General features: G+C 36.8%; 1 protein-coding gene across 1 annotated transcript in view; it reads left to right on the plus strand.

The window, feature by feature from the left end:
* The window catches only part of CFAP97 (cilia and flagella associated protein 97), a 24,536-nt gene extending 5,751 nt beyond the window's left edge, over window positions 1–18,785 (plus strand). Inside the window, exons 2-4 of the mRNA XM_013004299.2 lie at window positions 6,722–6,990; window positions 12,454–12,604; window positions 15,545–18,785. Of these exons, the coding sequence (XP_012859753.1) occupies window positions 6,722–6,990; window positions 12,454–12,604; window positions 15,545–15,672 (548 nt within the window). The 3' untranslated portion in view covers window positions 15,673–18,785. The remainder of the gene's footprint in view (window positions 1–6,721; window positions 6,991–12,453; window positions 12,605–15,544) is intronic.
* Window positions 18,786–22,412: the final 3,627 nt, after the last annotated feature.

Raw genomic sequence — 22,412 nt, forward strand, 5'->3', positions numbered from 1 at the left:
AATTTTGCTACTGTTATGAGTCGGGCGAACCCTGTGAAAGGGTTGTTCGACCCCCAAAGAGGCCGTGACCCACAGGTTGAGAACCACTGCCTCAGCAAATAGACTCAAAGCCCAGGGATGACTTGACAGCTGGGAACTGGAATCATTTGAGTACTTGCTACTTGTGTCAAAGCCTTGCTTCTGGGGTGATTTGAAAGCTAGGCTCACTGACGAGAGAACACACACAGCTTCCTCATGTGGCTTGACTTCTGCAACCATGGCAGCCTCTCCGTTGCTGGACTCTATGTGGTGACTCAGCTCCAAACACAAGTGTTCCAGGAAACAGCCCAAACCTCATCCATCACCTTCAGCGACCTAGAATCAGAGGTCACATAGCATCTCCGCAGTACTTTTGGCTGAAATAGTCACAAGCCCTCTCAAGTTTATGATACATGGCATAAAAGTGTAGACATTTTCTAAAATCTCTGTAGTATATCTTCTTGCCACACATTTATGCGGAGACTTCCAAATGTTTGTGGAAAGATGTCATTAACTTTTAATTCCATTTTCCCACAGACATTTTGAAGTCCTTTCATAGTTCTGTTTTTTCCACATGCAAAAAATAACCTGGTTGGTGCAAACCATTAACATGCTTGACTGATAATGGAAAGGTTGGAAGTCTGCATTCACCCATAGGTGCCTTGGAAAAAAAGCTTAGTCATTTGCTTACTAGAAATATCCATCGAAAACCCCGGAGAGTAAAGTTTACTCTAGCAGACGGTTTGCCATGATTCGGATTTGTTCTCCCTTGAAAGCGATTCCCAGCCTTGAGCTCCAAGATCTAAATTGGACTTGTGTAGCAGCTGAGGCTCCTTGATTATAACTCCTCAGTTACAGCTCTGTTGCAACTTCTGTAATCTTCTGGGGGAGACCAGGTATGAGAAGTTTTGACCTTGTAAATCCCTAACACCTTTATATTTTCTTTAAATTGTATGCGTGAAACCAATCCGTTTTTAGCTTGTTTATCTTATTGTGGCTAAAATAAACACCCTCAGCATTCTGGTTGGAGGTTTCTTTGCCAAATACACCAATTCATTAGCTGCTTTTTCCATTTTCCTTGTTGCCATGGGGGAAAGATGAAGCGTTCTACTCCTGTGAAAATTTACAGCCTACAAAACCCCAAAGGGGCAGTTCTACCCACAGAATTGGTATGGGTCAGAATTGACTCTATGTCATTGCATGTGTTACTGTTTTTAATATACTAAAGCATATAATGTGGCTGTTTTGGAAAATCTTAGTACCAGGATATAAATATTCATATATTGTTTATAATAAGAGGCACTAGTGTGCTATACTTAAAAAAATAGATTAGAATGAAGATATTTGTATTGTGCTTTGGATCACTGATTCCCCCCCACACACACACACATGGTTTTGTAATCTCCAACAAAGGATTGGGTAGGGATGTGCAAATGAGGTGTTTATGGGCCACCAAAGGGATTGCTAATAGTGCAAATAAATGTTCATGACAACCTTCTTGGGGGGTTACTGGGGGTGGTACTATACAAATGAGGTGTATGGAACCCTAGCAAGGGATTCATCAGTTTTATCATCTCACTAAGTTTTCAGTGAGCCACCCCAAAGGTGGAAGGGTGGGGGGGGACTTCACTACCACCAATAAGAGAGAGGGAACAGAACACATCTTATAGGCCCTGGTTTCTACACTGAGAACCTCTTAGATCTAGTAAACAGAACTGTGACATCACAGACAGTGAGAAGCAACAACAGCGAAATGATGGCAGGAGAATCAGGTATGAGGCAGCAATGAGCTGTTTGCAGTGGGGATGCCAACTCACGTAACGAGAGCTGAGCACCTTCTGGCAGGAGGCTTCCGGTCAGAATGAGATAACCTCCATCCAGGCCCTTACCGGGAAGTGGGAGAGCTGAACACCTTTGGGCTGAGAGTAAGGTGCATCAAGGGCATTTATTGAACTAAAGAGCTTTGTAACACTTCCCCCAAACATGTATTTGTATGGAACAGTTGTAACACAGGGCAGAGGCTGACCTGAAAGGCTGAGGGCCAGGGAGAAAGGCCTGACTGGAGAGAAGCTGCCCTGATAGAATAACTGTATCCTCAGTTGCTTCTGATTTGGAATTGTAATCCCTTATATGCATACAAAACCCTGTATCTGTTTAGCCATTGCACTGAATTATTGAACCTAGCAAAGTAGTAGAGAGTGCTGTTGGGGGAATTTCTGGTGTCAGGACTAGTAACAAGATTGGAGAGAGGAGATATGCCTGTTACCATCTCATAAGAATGAGCTTTATTTTATTTTACAATTAAAATCACACACACACAGACTAGCTCACTATTAATTTCTTTTAGAATTTAATTTAAAGGCTTGCGTATATGGTTAATTAACTTTATTAAATTCTACAAAATAGGTACTTCTTAGAAGCCAGATAATTTAATCTGTACAGCACTAGTGGTTTCTCCATGGTTGATAATCATTCAGTGAAGTAACTCAGGGTACCCGCCCTCTGAACCAGAATCTTATTATTAGCATTAATCATAGAATAAAATGTGATAAATATATCTGTAAATTACTTAAAATTTTTTCTTTGATCATTTATTCTGAATACTAACAAAGTTGTTTTGTTAAACATTTTAAAATTGAATTACAGCAGCATTAGTTGCAACAAAAAATAATTCCTGAACAGAAACCTTTTTTTACTTCTCTTCCTCTTTTTCTTTAATTAGGACTTTATTCTTTAAAAAAATTATTAATAATAGTCTCACAAATACTGATTATCATAACATAGCTGAAATACCAGGATAGTTGACAAAAATTAGCAACTATAAAAACACTGGCAGCAATGGAAAATAATGTGTACTTGTACTATGTGCAGATAAATCCACATGATTCCTTGACAGCTCTGACCAGGAGTGCATTAGAAGGCTCCGGAAGTAAACTGGCACAGAGTTTTGACCTTGTAGGTATGTTAATGCGTGTAAGCATTAAAAAATGCATGTAAGCATTGAAAAAAAATTAAATTAAAAATTGTAAATTTCCTCATTTCTTTTAAAACCCTAGGAAGCCTCTTACATTTTTAAAAATGAGATTTTATAATCTTTGATAGTCTTTGATTTAAGCATTGGGAAGTGGACTTAACTATTACTGCTTTTACCCGGAAGGTTTAATTTTTCTGTACCATTCTCATTTTAAAGTGGGGATTAAAAATGCCTCTTCCCTCTGTAACACTAGGATGAATACAAAGAAAACTGGAAAATTTTTTTCAAAGCTATATATTTAATTTTTTTACAAAACAGCCTTATCACCTTCAAAGTACTCTCCATTACACTTAATACATTTGTCAAAAATGCAATAACATTCTTGGAAACATTTTTCAAACTCGTCTATTTGGGTGGCTACAGCACCGCCTCGTTCTTTTCTTCACCTCTTCTGTGCTGTCCTCTCATGACCTCCTTCACCTGCAGGAGAAAAAAAGTCACAGTTGAGGTCGGGTGAGTAAGTGCATGGGGTAGTAAGAGAGGCATGCTGTTTTGCACACTGAGATGGCTGTGTGAGCAGGTGCCTTGTGGTGGAAAAACCTGTCCCTTGTCTGCCACAAATCAGGCCTTTTTTGTCACACACTGTTAGGCTGTCTTTTCAGAACCTCTAAATAGAAAATATGGCTAACAGTTTGACTTGGTAGAACAAACTCCAAAGGCACTACAAGTCAGTATTTCCATCTGAGGTCCAGAGCACTGTTTGTCATCAATCAACATTTCACCTTTTTTGAAATGAGGAAAACACTCATACACTTACGTTTTTCCCATAGCACTGCCCTTGTAACTGTGTTCAACATAACAGCAGTTTTTGTGGCATTTTTCCTTATCAGGAAACAAAATTTCACAGCTGCATGTTCTCTTAAATCTGCGACCACAAAAAACAAAATTTGAGCAAAACTGCTTTAACAAAAATATTCAAAGGACCAGAGAACTTTCCCGACTACGCCTTGATGTTTGCCTAGCAGGAAAAATGCATACTAAAAAAGTTTGCTCTGCCCAGTGCAATTCTGGGTTTTTTTGGGGGGGTACCCCCTCATCTATACAGAACAAAAGCTACACAACTAAAAAAATGCTAAGTAAAATACTAAATAAATATTAAATAAGTAAAAAAACTAGTCTAAACAAAGATACTCTGAAGTTAAAAGTACTTTTTTTAAACATCAGTTTACCTTATACCATGCTTTTGTTTAAAAAATGAGCATACTTAATGTGTTAGAACCCTTTTACAAATGTTTAGTAATTAGGACTTAGTGAAAATTATAATTTGGACATTTTAGAAATGTTTTAGGCATGTTGGTGAAAAAAAACCATTTGATAATTATAACATGGAAAAGAATTCTTTTGGTTAAAAATTTATTTCATGTATTCATTTTGATAATGTTTTTATGAAAGATAAAATGTTTGACTTTAGTATTTTTTCCAATAAAAATGATTTGATTGACATATAATTCACATATTTCAGTAGTAGTTTAATGATAATATTAGTAGCCATAATCTTTTGTAGAAAAAATTATTGCTGAAAAAAAAAATTCTTTCAGATTAAATGAAGAGTTAGAGATAATCCTATTTTGTTATTACCATTGTTTAGTCATTGCTTTTATCAGTCACTGCTGAGGATATTTTATATTTTGAAGTATGTCCTCCAACTAGCAATTGCTGCAAACAATTATAGTAGTGGATTCAAACCAGAGGTTTCTTTTTTTTTGTTTTGTTGTTTTCAAATCAGAGGTTTCTAATGACTCAGCTCTGAACCTGCCTCAGGGAAACAGAAAATAAATAAGACAGCATTTGTCCATTCTAAGCTGTCTTAGGTTGTTTTTCACCACACTTGTCATTTAGATGTTATTAACATTACTATACAGCAATATAATGCTATATATTATATAGCTGTATGTATATAACTACTATACAAATAATAATATAGGGCTATTTTAATTTATATGCTAATTTAACATGTATACTGTATATCAAAAAGTTCATGGAACAATTCCATTACCTACTAATTCCATTTGTCCACGTACTTTTTAAAAATCATTTTATTGGAGTCTCTTACAGCTCTTACAACAATCTATACATTCATTCATTGTGTCAAGCACATTTGTATGAAAAATGTTCCCATCATCCTTTTAGAACGATTTTCTTTCTATTTGAAACCCTTGGTATCAGCTCTTATTTGTCGATTATTGATTGGTTCCCCCTTTCTACCCCTACCTTCCCCCAACCCTCCTGGTATCACTACTCTAATTATCAGTCCTGAAGGGTTTATCTGTCCTGGATTCCCTGTGTTGCGAGCTCTTAACTGTATCAGTGTACATGCTCTGGTCTACGCGGATTTGTAAGGTAGACTTGGGGTCATGATAGTGGGGGTGAGGAAGCATTAAAGAAATCGAGGAAAGTTGTATGTTTCGTGGGTGTTATACTGCACCCTGACTGACTCATCTATTCCTTGTTACCCATCTGTGAGGGGATGTCCAATTGTCTACAGATGGGCTTTGGGTCTCCATTCCGCCTCCTCTCCTTTGCATCAATATGATTGTTTGTTTTGGGTCTTCTGATACCTGATCCTGTCGACACGTCATGATCACACAGGCTGGTGTGCTTCTTCCATATGAGCTTGGTTGCTTCCCAGCTAGATGGCTGCTTGTTTATCTTGAAGCTTTGAAGACCCCAGATGCTGTATCTTCTAATAGCCAGGCACCATCAGTTTTCTTCACCACATTTACTTGTGCACCCATTTTGTCTTCAGTGATCAGGTTGGGAAGGTGAGCATCACAGAATGCCAGGTTATTGAAACAGAGTGTTCTTACATTGAGGAAGTACACTTGAGTAAAGGCCGAGTGTCCACCTGCTACCTTAAAACTTAACATATAAATATATGTACATAGATCTATTTCCCTATCATTATATATAAATATATGTACATATGTGCATGCCTGTATTTAGACCTCTGTAATAAATGTCCTTTGCCTCCTAGTTCTTTCCTCTGTTTACCTTTACTTTCGTCTTCCCCCACTATCATGTTCAACCTTCATTCGGCTTTCTATAATTCCTCTTGGCTACATCGCACTTCTTCAAACTCCACCAGGCATCCTATGCTCTCCTTGCCTTCAATTTTAGGTCACTTGTTGTTCCCTTGTCCTTGAGTTTGTTGGTTCCCCCGTTCCTTTCCCCCACCTCCCCCTCTCCCATGTCCCCCAGAACTGTTGGTCCCATTGTTCTCCTTGGGATTGTTTATCCTGCCCATCTTATATAGATAGACATAAAAAAAAAGCCTATAAATAGTTCCAGGTCTATCTGTTGACCTTTATGAATGTTTTCCTATTGAGTCTGATGAGTTGCCAGGCCCTGCCTCCAAAGTATTTTGGGGATTCCTCAGGGACTTCATTGCTTTGTTCCCCTTGCTGCTCTTTTCCACTTCCATTGTATTTCGCCCCATGACTTTGTGAAACCCTCTCATATAGTTACATAATATGTATAACTGTATTTATATATATATGTATATATATATCTACACACACTATATGGGACTATTGATTTAGATTCATATACAGGCATTATATATGTCAATATACATAAGAAGATACATTTTATAGTTTTCAGTGCCTGTACCATTATATTGCTCTGCTACTTTGTTTAGCCATTTTGTCTTTTTTATTTTTACTTCTGTAGCTTTCCTGCAGTTAGACAAAAAAGGACCACAAAGACATCACATGGATCCACCCCCCGTAGCACCTAGGAAAAACTACTCTTTCACAAGAGAAGAGGTGAGGCAGATTGACCTGGAAAACCAAAGGCTTTTGAAAGAACTGTCCAGACAGGCTGAAAAACCAGGAAGCAAAAGTACAATTCCTAAGAGATCAGCTGGTCATCCCCCGAAGTTATATCACAGTGCTCTCAACAGACAGAGGGACCAGCAAAGGATTGAACGAGAAAACTTGGTAAGTTACTGACGTCTTTTAGTCATCCAAGAAAGTATTTTTTGTATTGATCTCTAAGTCCAACTTCCAAAAATTTAAATACAGTGAATATTTTAGGGTGCTATAAATGCAAGTATAAATCCACATGGCATATAATACATGAAGCGCTATCTATGAAACTGGAAGGTACAAGAACCACACCATATGGAGGGGAAACAAAAATAAAGCAAACTCAAAACAGTCCTGTTGTTCAGTACACTATTTTCAAGGAACATGAGAAGAAAATAAGGAGAGTGCTTTTATTTATTTGACCCCCCCAAACAAAACAAAACACTTCACTGGCACCCAGCAGTCAGTGACTCTATAGGGGACTCATAGTCACACGTAAGGCAGAGTAGAACTCCTGTGCGTTTCCAAGATGATAAAGATGTTTTTTCTTTTTTAAATTTTAGTAAATCATTTTTTTTGGAGGGGCTCTTACAACTCTTTAATAGTCTATATATCAGTTGTATCAAGTACATAGGATGCCATCATCAATTCCAAAACATTTTCTTTCTACTTGGGCTGTTGGTATCAGTTCCTCTCTCCCCACCCCTCATGAACCCTTGATAATTTATGATTTTTATTATCATATTTTACACCATCTGCTGTCTCACTTCACCCATGTTTCTGTTGTTTGTCTCCCTGTGGGTGTGTGTGTGTATGTTGTACACTGATCATTGTGATTGGTTCCCCTTTCTCTGCCTTCTCCCCTCACCTTCCCCTTACCCTCATGGGGTCACTACTCTCATTATTGGCCTTCAAGGGAAGACTGTTAACTCTTTCGGGAGTAGAAAGCCTTCTCTTTCTCCTACTTATTTGACCAGATCAGCTAGATCACAACCATAGTGCAGGACATAGTATCTCAAGGTCAGACACAATATATTTTCTGTGAGATATATTCAGTCAATAGCCAAATCTAACTATTTCACTTTGTCCTTGAAAGCTAAAAAAGATGATGACTTATTTTAGAGGATAACCACATACTCGAGAAGAGTTCAATTTGTTTGATATGCTACTGAATTTATAAAAGATGTTCATTGATAAAAGTCATGCAGTTACATTTGATATTCCAAAGCAGTGTATTCAAGATAATTTAAAATTCTCACATTTAAAATTATACCATATAATTTTTTTAATAAAACGTGCTTGATAATTGCTGGTATTTTTTGCGCTGATACTAAATACCTGGCTTTGTTGTGTCTTCTGCATGCTAGCTTTTAGTATCCTCAGAATTCTTTGAGATAGGTATAATTGTTAGCCACATCTTGTAGGGAAAACAAAACAAAAACAGCGCTGTTGTTGTTAAGTGCTTTGGAGTGAGTTCCATCTCATAATGACCCTATGCACAACGGAATGAAACACTGCTAGATCTTGACCAGGCTCACAATCATTGCTATGTTTGAAGCCATTGTTGTAGCCACTGTTTCAGTTCTTCTCATTGAGAGGCTTCCTCTTGTTCAGTAACCCACTACTTTACCAAGCATAATGTCTTTTACCAGAAGACTGGTCTCTTCCGATAATATGTCCCGAGTAGGTAAGACCCACCAGTCTTGTCAACCTAAGGTGCATTCTGGTTGTACTTCCCAAGACAGATTTGTTTATTCTTCTGTCAGTCCATGGTATGTATATATGTAGTCAATAATTCAAAGTCATCAATTCTTCTTCAGTCTTCATTATTCACTCACTGTCCAGCTTTCCCATACATATGAGGCCATTGAAAATAACGTGGCTTGGCCTGGGTTCACTTACTCCTCAAAGTGTCACTTGATTTATAGCACTTTAAAAGAGGTCTTTTGCAACAGATTTGCTAATTTTAATACATCTTCCTTTGATTTCTTGACTGCTGCTTCCATGAGTGTTGATTGTAGATATAAGTAAAGTAAAATAGACTCAACGGCAGTGAGTGAGTTACCATGTCAGTACTCTCTTCATCAGGATGTACTGTATTATTATTAGAAACAGAAAGCTAATGCTTTCTGTCTGCTCACAATTCTTTGAGATAGGTATCACTTTTATGTATAGCTTGTAAATTAAAAAAAAATGCCCTCGATGGGTTAAATGGTTATTCCAAGGACACAGAGCTAGTAAGTACCTTAGCCAAATTTTAATCTTAAACTCAGGTAATCTGGCTGTAGAACCTTTGGGTTTAAACTAAAATTCAACCCAAATGGACGTATCAATTCAGTGCTCCAGTATATCACAAAGCTGATAAAATGGCTGAAACAGCTTTCAGCGCGAACCCTTCTTGTATTTCACTGGATGAGCTCTTGGTGGCCAAAGGGTCCGTACTCAGTCACTAACAGAAAGGTGTCTCTTGGAACACATCAGCTGTTCCACAAGAGAAAGATGTGACAGCCTGCTTCTATTTTATGGCTAGTCATGTAGCAAACTCTTTATTTAAAGCCATAATGACTCTAGTAGTTCCGTAGTGTGTACTGATAGACTTTTAAACCTATTTTCTAGGTTGTTTGGAAAAATTCTTTTTTCCATTTTTCCATGAATTTTTTTAAGTCCTCTCCAAGGTGCATTCAAGTTACTTGCAGTAGTTTTCAGTTTTCTTTCCAAGCTTGTAAGCAACACAGAGTCTACGGTAATTCAGGACAAAGTAGTGTTGTGCAAAGGGAAAACAACAAGAAAAGAAAAGATTATATAAAATGTAGTCCTGTGTGCAAGAGTTAAAAGCATCCACCTGCCTACTGTTAATTTAATACTCTCATTGTTTGTTTTTCTTCAGCATTGCATCCAAACAGAAAATGAAAGGAGTAAAGAAAAGTTAGTTTTATACAGTAGAGGGCATGCTTGTATCATATATATGCATTTATATTAGAACTTTACTGTGCATTTTGAAAAGTTTTGTTAAACCATGTCTCATCTTTTGTAAATATAATACAGTCCTTTTCAGAAAGAGCATCTATAGCATCATCTTAAAGGAGGGGTGCTAGTATGGACTTTCACTGTACAGTTTTCCTTTATCCACTAGCAAGAAATTGGTTTATTTCGTTCTTGTGTGTGAGATTCCTCAGCTGCAAAAAAAGGTGAAGGAGGAGGATGGTGTAATTAAAGTAAGGTCAGGGAAGAAGTAAGAGAAGTAAGCTTCCTGCTGAATGTACCACAATTAGATCTAGACCTAAAATGAAGATTTTAACTTACTAATTTTCTTCATTTTTCCCTTTAAAAAAAAATCTATTCATTTTTCCCTTTTTTAAATGCAGAAAAATACTAATCAGTTGCAGAAAGTATATCAGGAGACCATAATCTTCCTATTTGTGTCCCCGTATTGAAATATTATTTTAAAAATAAAACTATTAAATACATAAATTTAGATAATTCAAATAGTTCTTAACCTTTATGAGATGTATAATACCCACCTGTATTTTCCGTTGGTGGGATTTAGTGGGAAGTTTGTCCCACTTTTTGCCATCTGGTGGATGCCTATATGATTGCATGAATCTGAGGAAATGGCTTTCATCTGATCAACTCCAGCATCAGAGACTTCTTCAGATATAGGGGTTTCACTAATTGTATCAAAGTCTATATTATAAGTTCAAAAATTTTTTCCAAAATTTATACAAAGTGACTTTACTGAAAACACAGTTTTAACAAAATATTCAAAACAAAATAATTTCATTTTGAAAGTGATAAAAACTTCAAATGAAAAGTAAAATCATCCTTCCATTCGCCTTTGTGTGCTGATGTAGAACTCTAATTTTAGAAGTACGAAATATTTCTTTGCATTAAATTATTAAAGGGAGAATGATACCATGAAGATGAAGATTTGCTCATACCTAGTATGAGTATTAATCAGTACCCATATTCTGAGGCCTTAAAAAATTATATCGTTTACTCAGGGTGGTTCTACTTCTCTGCTTAAACTCTGTTGTCTTTTTCCAATGAAGAAAATAGCTCGTGATAACTAAGGAAGGCTCCGGTTATGTAGAAATGTGAGGTGGCTCTGTGTGCTTGAGCAGAGATTGTGAAATACATTTCCTCTCCCTGCTCAGTCTCTGTGGAAACTTCACAGATGATATATTGCAGCTATAGAATGCTTTCACTTTTTGATCTCCTGTCAAATTATGTTAAAATTGATTTTGACCATATCCCTCTGATTTTTTTTAATCTAAGGAATTTGTTTTATAACATAGGTAACATTTTAAAAAGCAAAAATAATAACATATTTGACCAATTAAATGTGAGGAAATGGGCAGGTTCATAAATATTGAAACTTCAGTTAGTAAAAGAGTAAAATTAGTAGGTAACTGAAAATACACACATTTCTATACCATCCATTCCACACTGTACAGTGCAAGGATTTTTAATAGTATAATCAGATAAAAGAACAAGCATTACTCTGTACAGTAAAGTACATTGAAGGTGTGAAACAGTGTTGAACATTTCTTCTGTATTTAAAAACTGTAGGTAGGGATAGTACAATGTTAGGAGAGTTTGACATCTTTAAGTATATTGCTTCAGTGTCTTTAAAGAGAGAAATAAACGTGAGAGGGCTTCATGAACTTTTATCTAAAAATGGACTTGAGGAGTTTTTTCTCGAATTTATTGAATCCTCTTATAAGCCAACTAGCCAGGGTATCCAATAACATACTTTTATTTAACAATGATTCAAAAACAGTTTAATATATAATGTTCCTATTCTTATTTATAATTCTAAACTAGTCAGAAGGTGAAAAGGTTCTTTTGCTTAAATTTCACAACTATCGTTGCGAATATTAGGTAGATCAAGGACCAGGGAGTTGATCTATGGTTGTGTTTTATTATTGTCTTTCATTGATTCATAGTTCTCTGTAGCAAGCTGATCTTTCATACTTGAAGAGAGAGTACTGTTTTGCAGTCAGATTCACGGGAAAAAGTCAACCCAAGTATAGTAACAGGAGACGTTTACTCTGGGTAGTCTTTGTCCCTTCTTCCTTTACTGAGGTTTCAGCTCTGAGCAGTTTACTCCTTGTTTTCGCTTGACACCATTAGCATTACAGCTGAGCAATTCCAGAGAAGAGATAGCTGATGGTAGAGCAAACCGAAATATTCAAGGGAGGAAAGGGAGAGAAGGAAGACACTGTAAGACAGAGGTGTAGACATCAATGTTGGCTCTACCAGCCTGCCTGCTGGCCCTTTTGTCTGGTATGCCCTTCTTTAGTTCTTGACCTTCAAAGACCAGAAAAAAGTCAACTTCTCGCTGAAGTCTTCTGAACCAAAATCGGTAGTTGGTGTGTTTTATTCCTTTCCAGACAGACAGTTCTGATTTGAGCTTCAGAAAGTTTGTGGGAAAGAAATCTAACAGCTCATGGAGCTTTTCCATACATTTTTTGAAGCCTCACTGTATTTGAATTTTTTACAATAAGGCATTCATTAGGAGTGATACATTTCATTAATTTCTGGTTCTAGAAACTTGTCTAACAATGGCTTTCAAACTGATTGTCTTTAATTAAGGCTTTATTAAAAAGGCTGGAGGCTGTGAAGCCTACCGTCGGCATGAAACGCTCAGAGCAACTGATGGACTATCATCGCAATATGGGCTATCTTAGCTCCTCACCCGTTTCAAGGCGAGTGAGGTCCACGCTGAGCCAGTACAGTCCGCTAAGTAAGTATATGCCAAATAATTTTGTCCTTGCCTCTATCTCTGATACATTTTGTTTTGTTTTTTAGTATTGCTTAGGTTCTTATGGTAGAGTTTGAAAATGTGAGCTTCTAGAATGTATTCTAGCCTTTTTCTTTAATGTATGAATTTATATTTACTTGTGTATCACTGTTCCTTTTATTATTTTAGAAGTATTAAGATATTTTTTGTGGAAAATGTTTTCTAGTGACACTTTTACACCCTCATTTTTTGCTGGCACGCTTTCTTTATGTCAGTTCACTTCGTTCCAGATTTTCTTTGTAGCTCATCTTAGCAGCATAGGAAGGAAATCAGTAAATAAAATGTAATGTCAGTAATTCATTAGGTAATAGGAGAGAGACTTTTAATTTCAATGTATTATTAAGAGAAGATGTAGATACGAATTAAAGTTTCTGAAACATGCCACCCTAGCTAGTTAGGAATTATTGCTAATATATTCCAGCTCTTAATGTGCTTTTTCTTCCTCACTGGGAAATTAAAAATAATGTAGAGTCGTGAGAAGTACTCTTAATACATGATTGGAGTTAACCAGTTTTATAGGGATGTGGGGATGGGAAACAGGGAGGGTGAGGGGATTTGTGGAGCAAACCATGAATTCGGGGGGTGGGGGGTGGCGGAGGGAGCACTAGAATGGATTGTGATTATGCACTCATTTTAAAAGCAATTTAACCATGAAGTATATGTTATGTGAATAGTCTATCAAGAAAACCACACACACATACAAAAAGAACTTGACCAGTGGTTACTGTAGACGAAGGGGAATGAGTTGTTGCATAGGGGGCATTGAGTTTATATCAATGGTGGTAGAGTAATTTGGAAAAGGATATCAATAATGGTTGTAAAACAAAGAGTTTAATCAATGACACTGCATTATACAAGTAGAAGTTGTGGAATTGGAGAATGTCCTATTGTGTATATTTTGCAACAATTAGGGAAAACATTGTAATTACATGGATAACAATGATTACAAGGAAGAAGAAAATGTTCTAGAATATGATGACAATTGTACAACTCTTCCTGATATGATTGGATTATTGGACTATATAATATGTACATGAAGTGCTAATGAAACTGTTTTTTTTTTAAAAAGCCAGTTTTATACTCCAGAGAACATTGGAAGAGAGACCACTTAGTGCTAGGGTATGCAGTACACAATGCTAAATTAAAACATACATATTGCTGTAAAATCATAGAACACTTTCCTAAACAAAAATACCAAAATGTGAAGCTATTGTTACTCAACATAGCCTCCACCGGTGTCTGTACACTGCTGAAGGCAATGTTTCTGTCTCTCCAAATCATTTCTGATGAATTGTGACCTCTTCAATTCACATCACATCAAAACGGCAACTTTGCCTCCTGGAGGAGCTCAGGTCGTGTTCCTTGTTAAGTACTCCTTGAGCCTTGGGAAGGCAGAAGAAGCCGGGGGAAGGCGCAAGGCCAGGTCTGTGGGAAGGCTAGACTAGGTCCCCAGCACCATTCTTGTAAGACAGCCCTGCTCTCTTTGAAGAACGAGCAGTTGCATTGTCACGATGGGGAAAGAAACCGCGTGACTGCTCTGGGGATTTTATCACCAATGCAGTTTTCCACTTTCTGAAAATCTCTTCTTAATAAGCCCCTGTTTTGATTGGGCCTCTTTTTCTCTCCCCAATGAGAAAAAAAGACAAGTGTGTCACTGAGAGAACCTGTCTGCAGACATCCACTGATCACAAAGATGGATTTACACATGTTTTATTTGCAATAAACCCATGCATGCTTGAAATGGAGCCCTGCTAGGCCTGTCATTTTCTTTCATAGACATCTGTGCTGTTAATTCATGTATGCCCTCTAGATTATAAAAAATAGACACCATGACTCAGAGTTGGAACAATTTTTTAAGTAATGCTACAACCTCCCAACACTCATGTGACTCATTAATTAAATAATCCATTGACTACTGATTCTACTCAGTCATTCTACAGACATCCTTTCTTTGGTAGTGACTAATTAGGGTCTTATTCTGGTAACCAATGCTTAGTACTATGCCCTCCATATATTTATTGAATGAAAGTAGAAGTGGTTATACAGAGTGGTTTCTCTCCTTTGATTTTTATTTGATTTATGTGAGAAGCTTTCAAAAACAGTTTAAAAACGCAAAACACACTTCCTGTCATTGATTCTAATACTAGCCCTATAGGATAGGGTAGAACTGCCCCTATGGGTGTCTGAGACTGTAACTCATCTTTTTCCGAGCAGCTGGTTTTGAACTGCTGTCCTTGCAGTTGGCAGCCCAACTTGTAACCCACTATCCACTATCACTCCTATTTGAAAGTATTTACCCCCACTCAATTTAATGACTCAAATGCATAAGTTTTTTTATTATATTTTTAAGTTACACAAGGAATTCTTGAGTCCTTCTGGTTGAAAAACATTGGGACGAGGAAGAAAAACTCAAAAACAAAACAAACTTAACTGCTGTCACTCATAACAAATCTATCCATTACAGTAGAACTCTCCTTGTGGGTTTCCAAGGCTATACATTTTTATTGGAGCAGAAAGCCCCATCTTTCTCCCGTGGAGTGGCTGGTAAGTTTTTACCACCAACCTTGCAGGTGGACGTTCAGTGCTTACCCTACAGTGCCTCCAGAGCTCCCTGTGGAGCCCTAGTGGCATGGGAGGTTACGTGTTAGACCGATCACTGCCAGGTCAGCAGTTCAAACCCACCAGCTGCTCCAGATTGACAGCCTGGGAAGCCCAGAGGGGCAGTTCTGTAGGAGTGCAGTGCACAGAGTGGGAACTGCTTCCATGGCAGTGAGTTTGAATGAAGAAACCGAGTCTGGATTTACAGTGGGAGAAGAAGATGACCAGGCGGCTAATGCAGCTAGTTGGATTAATGCCAGTTATCTTGCTCTCTCTGCATTTCAGGAGGTGCTTCCAGGACATCCAGTGCTACCAGTGGTCTCAGTTATAAGAGTGAGCGAACCAGTTATGACACATCCAGTGGCCTGTTGCTAAGACCTAAGCCCTCTAATGTCCGTGCAGCTTGGTTATAAAACCTATTTATACTTCATTGTTTATCAGTTTTTATTGAAGTACTCTTGTATATTAATGTAATTCTCTTTGCAAACATCTATAATATAATTTTATGAAAATTAACATGTGTAACAGTGAGTTATAATTTATTGCAATTCAGTGCAAAATTGTTTTCAAGAAGACTTTAAAATCAGTGTTTGAGAACTTGTTGAAAGCAGTTGTATAGAGAAATGGTAGAATGCATGTGTATTTTCTCAGCATACAAATCGATGCCCTTGTCTATTGACAGGATAGTGGTGATGGGTGTGACTGCACATTGGACCTAAGAGGTCTTAGCTATGTAGTTTTCAGTTTCTTTCATTTTTGATAAGCTTTAAACTGGGAATTTAGCCCCCAAATTTGACTGACTTTGATTTCTGTTTACTTCAGAACTTCCATGGTGTAATTCATAGCTTGATTGCATAATCGTTACACTTTCTTACGATGAAACAAATCTTGAAATTATTTTCGTTGGCGGAGCTGATGCATAGGTTGATAGAAGCTTGTTCTGAGACTCTCATGATGCATTCACTGCTTTTGATTAAACACTGAGTTAAAACATTCCACTCTTTAAACTGTGACAATTGCAGCATTCAACCTAGAAGTTCCTCATCCATGTTTTCTTGGATTCCGGTGAAGTACTATTAATGAGTCTGAGAAGAGAGGAGGCTTTAGAATTGCAGCCCAATACACTATGGATATTTTGGCCAAGGACCAGATTAATGATAAAGTAAAAACAGTATTTATTGTTGAATCGGCAAGGTGACACCACCATTTTAAAAAGCCAAGGGGCAGACCCTGAGGTTTGTCAGAGCAGTGTTTTAAGGTATACTTCAGCATGTTGTGTTCTGATTTAGTATTTATTGTATTAAGGGAACACTGAGAATCAGGAATAAACATATTGCCTTAAGATTTTAGTAATTTAAGCTGTTTTGTAAGGACTTAAAAGAAAAACTGAAACAGTACCTGCAAAGAAAAGAACTAGCTCATTTATTGAGGTTACTGATGGACCTGTCGGCTTCGTTTGGGTTCCTTAGTGGAATCCTGAAGGTGTCATTTTTGCCAGTGCCACAGTTAAAGGCATACTGATCTTGATGGAATTGGTTATGGCAGATATCCTGTAATATATTACACTTTGACATTAGAAGATTTCTCTCTAAATCTGTAGGCATTCACTTCACGCAGTAATATGTTCTCTCGGTTGGTTTTCCATGCTGTCCTGCGGCCGTGTTTTCTGATACTGGCCTTTACAGCATGCCGTTAGAATATATTGGAAGGTCTCCATAGTAAATGCCAAATATATCTTTAATATGAATTTGGGATCTGTGGCCACTGTCAGAAGACTGGCTTCTTTGTTCTTCAGTATTAAGCTCTGGGTGAAATGTTGTAGCATCCATGTTGAACTTACTTTTGTAACACCTTTGGGAGTACATCATACTACATTTTACAGAATATCAACTCAAAATGTTTTGGTATAGTTTGCATTAATATATTTTGTTTAGAATAAAGCATGTGAAGGGTAGGAACATAGGGTAAAAGTTTCAAGTAAGCACAGCTTGGCTGTAAGATTTTTTCCCTGCTTTTTATGGGCTATAGTTTCATTAGATGTTATCTGATGCTGTGTTCTGATGAACAAATTTACATTATTTAGTGCTCTGATTTGTATATAAACCATGGCTATACTCAACCAAGGCTTTATTTTTTAACTTATTGTGCTTTTAATATTTGTATAACACCATATCTCCAAGAAGACATAAGATACTGCTAAATTTAAATTCAGCAACTACACATCTGCCTATGGTGAAATAATAAACTTTTTAATATTTGATTTTTAAGTAGTTGGGGAAATACGTGCGCACACACACACACACACACACACACACACGGGACCTTTTGTGTTTTCTCGTGGCACTAGTCTGAGTACATTCTGTTGTATGATCTTTGCTGCCATATGTCAGGATAGAACTTGGGTGAAACTGTACTCTTTAGACACACTTAATGCTTTTAGTTTTTGCTGTTTTGGAAGAGAAAATCATTAAGTATTACTGTTACAGATTAAACTTGAAGTAAAAGTTGGGAAGGGAAATAATACTTGCCTATTTAAAACAGAATTTACAATTCTTTTGTCATGGTTGATTATATATGATGACTTTCTGATAATAGTCAAGGGATTTAGAAGTTGGTGTGGCTTAAAAGGGACATTTTTCTGAAGGAATCATATGTATATTACTCTTAGAGCATAAAAAGTGAAAGATCATCTAGTACTACTTTATATTTGGCTCACTTGTATTAAATATTTATATTTTGAAAACAAAGCTGCAATAAGAAAGACCAATAAGAGGTCTAGAATTAGTAGAACAAATTCTTACTGAGATACTTTCATCTGTCACATATTACATTAATGTTGCCACCTCTTTAATATTCTTTGAAATATTTTGAACTATTAAAATTATTTCTTGAGGGATAGCTGGTATCTCATACTTCTTACTTTTTTCAGTCTTCATAAAACACTGCTTTTTAAATAAAGTGTTCTAGTTTGCTTATTATACATTTAGGGTAGTGCAGTGTGTTTGCTTGTTTTAATCTGTGAACTCAAAGTGTTCAAAAATGTAAATTTTTAAAAAAGAAAAACTTTTTAAGAGACAATTGTGATGGGTATGATTGTGTACCTCATCTACAGTTAAGAGTAACATAAAGCTGGAGATGAGTTTGTTACATTCTAATCATTCAATTTATAAAATGGTTAATATCTTAAATCCCAAATCTTAAATCTATAAATTATTGTGTACCACCTTAAAAAATGTGCTTCTTGCTAGGACTACTTTAGATATATGAAGATTGCCACATTTTTTACACAAACAGCATGGTAAGTCTTATTTTGATTGCTGTTAGCTGTTCAAATCCCTTGCATGTTATTTTTCCAATATACATATTCATGTGTGTGCATTATTTGTGAAAAAGATATGATAATTCAAAACTTAAGTATGAATGTTCATTTTTAATTTCCCAACCTATTCTGATATTTTTAGGCATGAATAATTATCTGGTATAATGAAGAATGAAATAATAGAATAAAGGATAACATTTTAAATTCTGTATATTAATCTAAGATGTATTGTCATATGAATAGTAACTTAATTTGTCTTTCAATCCTTCAAGGATTAAAAGGGAATGACATTAGGAGGCTTTTTGAAAGACATATAAATGACAAATGTTTGCTTAAAATCATATTCTTCTTGATTAATATTTCATTAATTGGTTCAGTAAAATTATTATGGTGTTACTGGACACTTATAGCTTGAAGGAGTGTTTTTTCAAAAGCATTTGTTCACATCAATATTTCTTCTTTTTTGCACACTATGAGTGGCAAATGTTGCTTCTTAAGCATCAATTTTGGGGGAAATTTTGGTAAGTGTTTAGCAGCAACATGCCACTGGATTAATCCTCTACATGGCTCCGGAGGGGTTTTTTTATGCTGTCAACTCCAAAGTTAAAACTAAGTACCCTTACAGCAAACAGGACTGCATTATGACAAATATTTTAAATTCTGAAATGAGCTGCATGTAAAAGCTGCAGGCTTGAAATCAAAGTTTTAATCCATTTAGAAATACTTCCAGAGACACCATAAATGCAGTCTTCATGTTGTAGGGCTGTACTTCGAAGTCTGTTCCATAATTTCAGGTAAGTTCCTGTTTGTTTTAGGTGGTGTTTTTTGAAATTACTACTTCATGTAGTAGTAACGTGTAATTCTTTTACTACATTGTATCTGGAGAAGGGCTTCTATTTGTTTATTCTAAATGGATCTGATCCCACATGCACTGTTACAGCAAAATAATTTGGATAGTCACATGAGACACAATAGTTCCAGATGGGTACAGTTAAGTATCTTATAACGGTATTCTTCACCCAAAACTCACACATCACATTTATTTCAGACATTTTCAAATTATAACTAGTTTCTTCCCTCATCCCTCAAATTTTGGAGTTTACTGTTAGTCTTCATTTCATTCTGAGAGTTTTTATATTTCATAAAGAAAATACTGAGAATTGGACAAATATATCTGTTCCTCATGTAGTTCCTATACTAATTAGATAGATTTCGATTAAAAAATATTTACTTGTGAGTGTGTGAAAAGTTTGGTCTTTCAGGTTGATGTCCACAAGAAAATGGCATTCCATAGATTTTTTTTTGGTTAAGTATTAAAATATTATTTTAAAAATATGGAAAAGGGCACAGAACAAATATATAACTCAAACTATTACAAATCAAGCACCTGGTCACCCCAACCAAATAAAGAATTGGAATATTGCTAGAACCCCACGTGAGCCTTTAGGCCTTCCTCCCAGGGACTCCCAAAACTTTCCCTTGATAACATATAATGTCAATCACTTTATTTTTCTACTGTTTTATGGACATAGAATTCATATACAAATTAACGGTTCCAGTACATCAATAGGTTTACCTATCTTGAATTTCATATAAAGAAAATCATACAAGAAGAAGAAGAAAACCGCAACAACCATAAAACAAAACTTAGAAAAACCTCATTTCAAAAGAAAGTAATAGAAACTAGGACAAGTTAAAACTGGACCAAAAGGAAAACAAATAGATGTTAAATTTAAACCAAACTGTATCTACAGTAATCCATTTTCCACTTCACTGTCTCTGGACAAGACTGTTCACATCCCATATTCAATGGGCTGAGGGAATTTAAGGCTTAATCAGGAGATTGCAAATGGATTTGGGGCTTTCACTGTTGGTCACCCTCAGTCTTATACAAATCAGGTATTCGGAATTTAAGCCCTAATACAATTCCCTCCTCTGATCTTGGGTTTTACCATCTGAAATCCTTGGATCATACAGGCTTGTGGCTTCTGTATGGATTTAGCTGGCACCTCATTTACATGGCTGCTTGTTTAAGACAGGCCTTTAAGTAGTGTTTCAGTCATTTTAAGTATCTTTTTAGCACTGTAATTTTGTCTGTTTGAACTTTATGTAAATGGAATTATAATATTTTATGTCTGGGTTCTGTGTTCAACATATTTATCCCCTTGAGACATCTAGGGTTTTACATGTAACTAATTTATTTTCATTGCTATATAATATCCACTTTATTAAAGTAAGAAGGACTTGAGGCACTTGCTGTTGATCAGTGGTTGCAGGCCTTCAACATGGATTAAAATTTAAGGTAAAAGTAGAAAAAATCCTCACAACTGGTTGAATAGGGAGCATGATAAAAAGAGAAATGATTGAAGTTGTCAGGGATTTTGTCTTGCTTGGATTCACAATCAATACTCATGGAAGGAGCAATTGATCAAAAGACATGTTGAATTGGGTAAATCTGAACAAGACCTCGTTTAAATGTTGAAAAGCAAGGATATTCCTTTGAGGACTAAAATCCACCTGACCCAAACCATGATATTTTCTATCACTTCATATGTGCGTCAAAGTTGGACATTGAATAAGGAAGACCGAAGAAGGGTCTATGCAGTTGAATTATGGGGCTGGGGAAGAACACTGGAAGTACAGCGGACTGCCAAAGGACGTAAACATCTGTCTTGGAAGAAGTACAGACAGAATTCTCCTCAGAAGCAAGGATGTCTAAAATCAAAGGCAAGGAGGGCATAGGGTGCCTGGCAGGGCTTGATCAAGAGCAATGTAACCAAGAGGAAATTACCAAAGCCTGAATAAAGGCCAAACATGATGGTGGGACGAGAAGAAAGCAAAAAGAATTAGAGAAAAGAACTAGTTGGCAAAGGGCATTTGTAGAGGTCTAAATACAGGCACGTACATATGTAAATATACTAATATATAATGATAGGGAAATAGATTTATGGACATATGTTAAGGTAGACATTGGGCCTCAACTCAAGTACTCCCTCAACACAAGAACACTTTCTTCTAATAACCCGGCATTCCGCGATGCTTGCCTTCCCAACAGGATCGCTGAAGACAAAATGGGCGCATAAGGTAAACAAGTGGCCATCTAGCTGAGAAGCAACAAAGTCCACATGGAAGGCACACCAGCCTGTGTGATCATGAGGTGTAGATGGGATCAGGTATCAGGCATCTAAGACCCAGAATAAGAAATGATATCAAAGTGAATGAGGGCGGAGTACGAAGTGGAGTTCTAAAGCCCATCTGTAGACAATTGGACATCCCCTTACTGAAGGGTCACAAGGAAGAGATGAGCCAGTCAGGGTGCAGTAAAGCTCTGATGAAACATACTTTTCTCTAGTTCTTTAATGCTTCCTTCCCATCCCCCGCCCCCCACTATCATGATCCTTTACAAATCTGGCTAGACCTGAGCATGTACACGGGTGTAGATAAGAGCTGGAAATGGAATCCAGGACAGATAAACCCCTCAGGACTAATAATGAAAGTAGCAATACCAGGAGCATCAGGGGAAGGTGGTCCAAGAAAAGGGGAACTGATCACAATGATGTACATATAAACTCCCTCCCAGCAGGGGGACGGACAACAGAAAAGTGGGTGAAGGGAGACATCGGTCAGTGTAAGACATGAAAAAATACAAATTACCAAGGGTTCATGAGGGAGGGAGAAAATGAGCTGATAACAAGGGCTCAAATAGAAAGTGCTTTGAAACTGATGGCAATATATGTACAAATGTACTTGACATGATGTATGTATGGATTGTGATTGTATTGGGAGCTGCATGAGCCCCCAATGAAAAGGATGGAGAGACTGTCTCGGGTACTT

The sequence above is a fragment of the Echinops telfairi genome, unplaced genomic scaffold (genome assembly GCF_000313985.2).
Source record: "Echinops telfairi isolate 266 unplaced genomic scaffold, ASM31398v2 ScPeMD7_9;HRSCAF=40, whole genome shotgun sequence".
Lineage (NCBI taxonomy): Eukaryota > Metazoa > Chordata > Mammalia > Afrosoricida > Tenrecidae > Echinops > Echinops telfairi.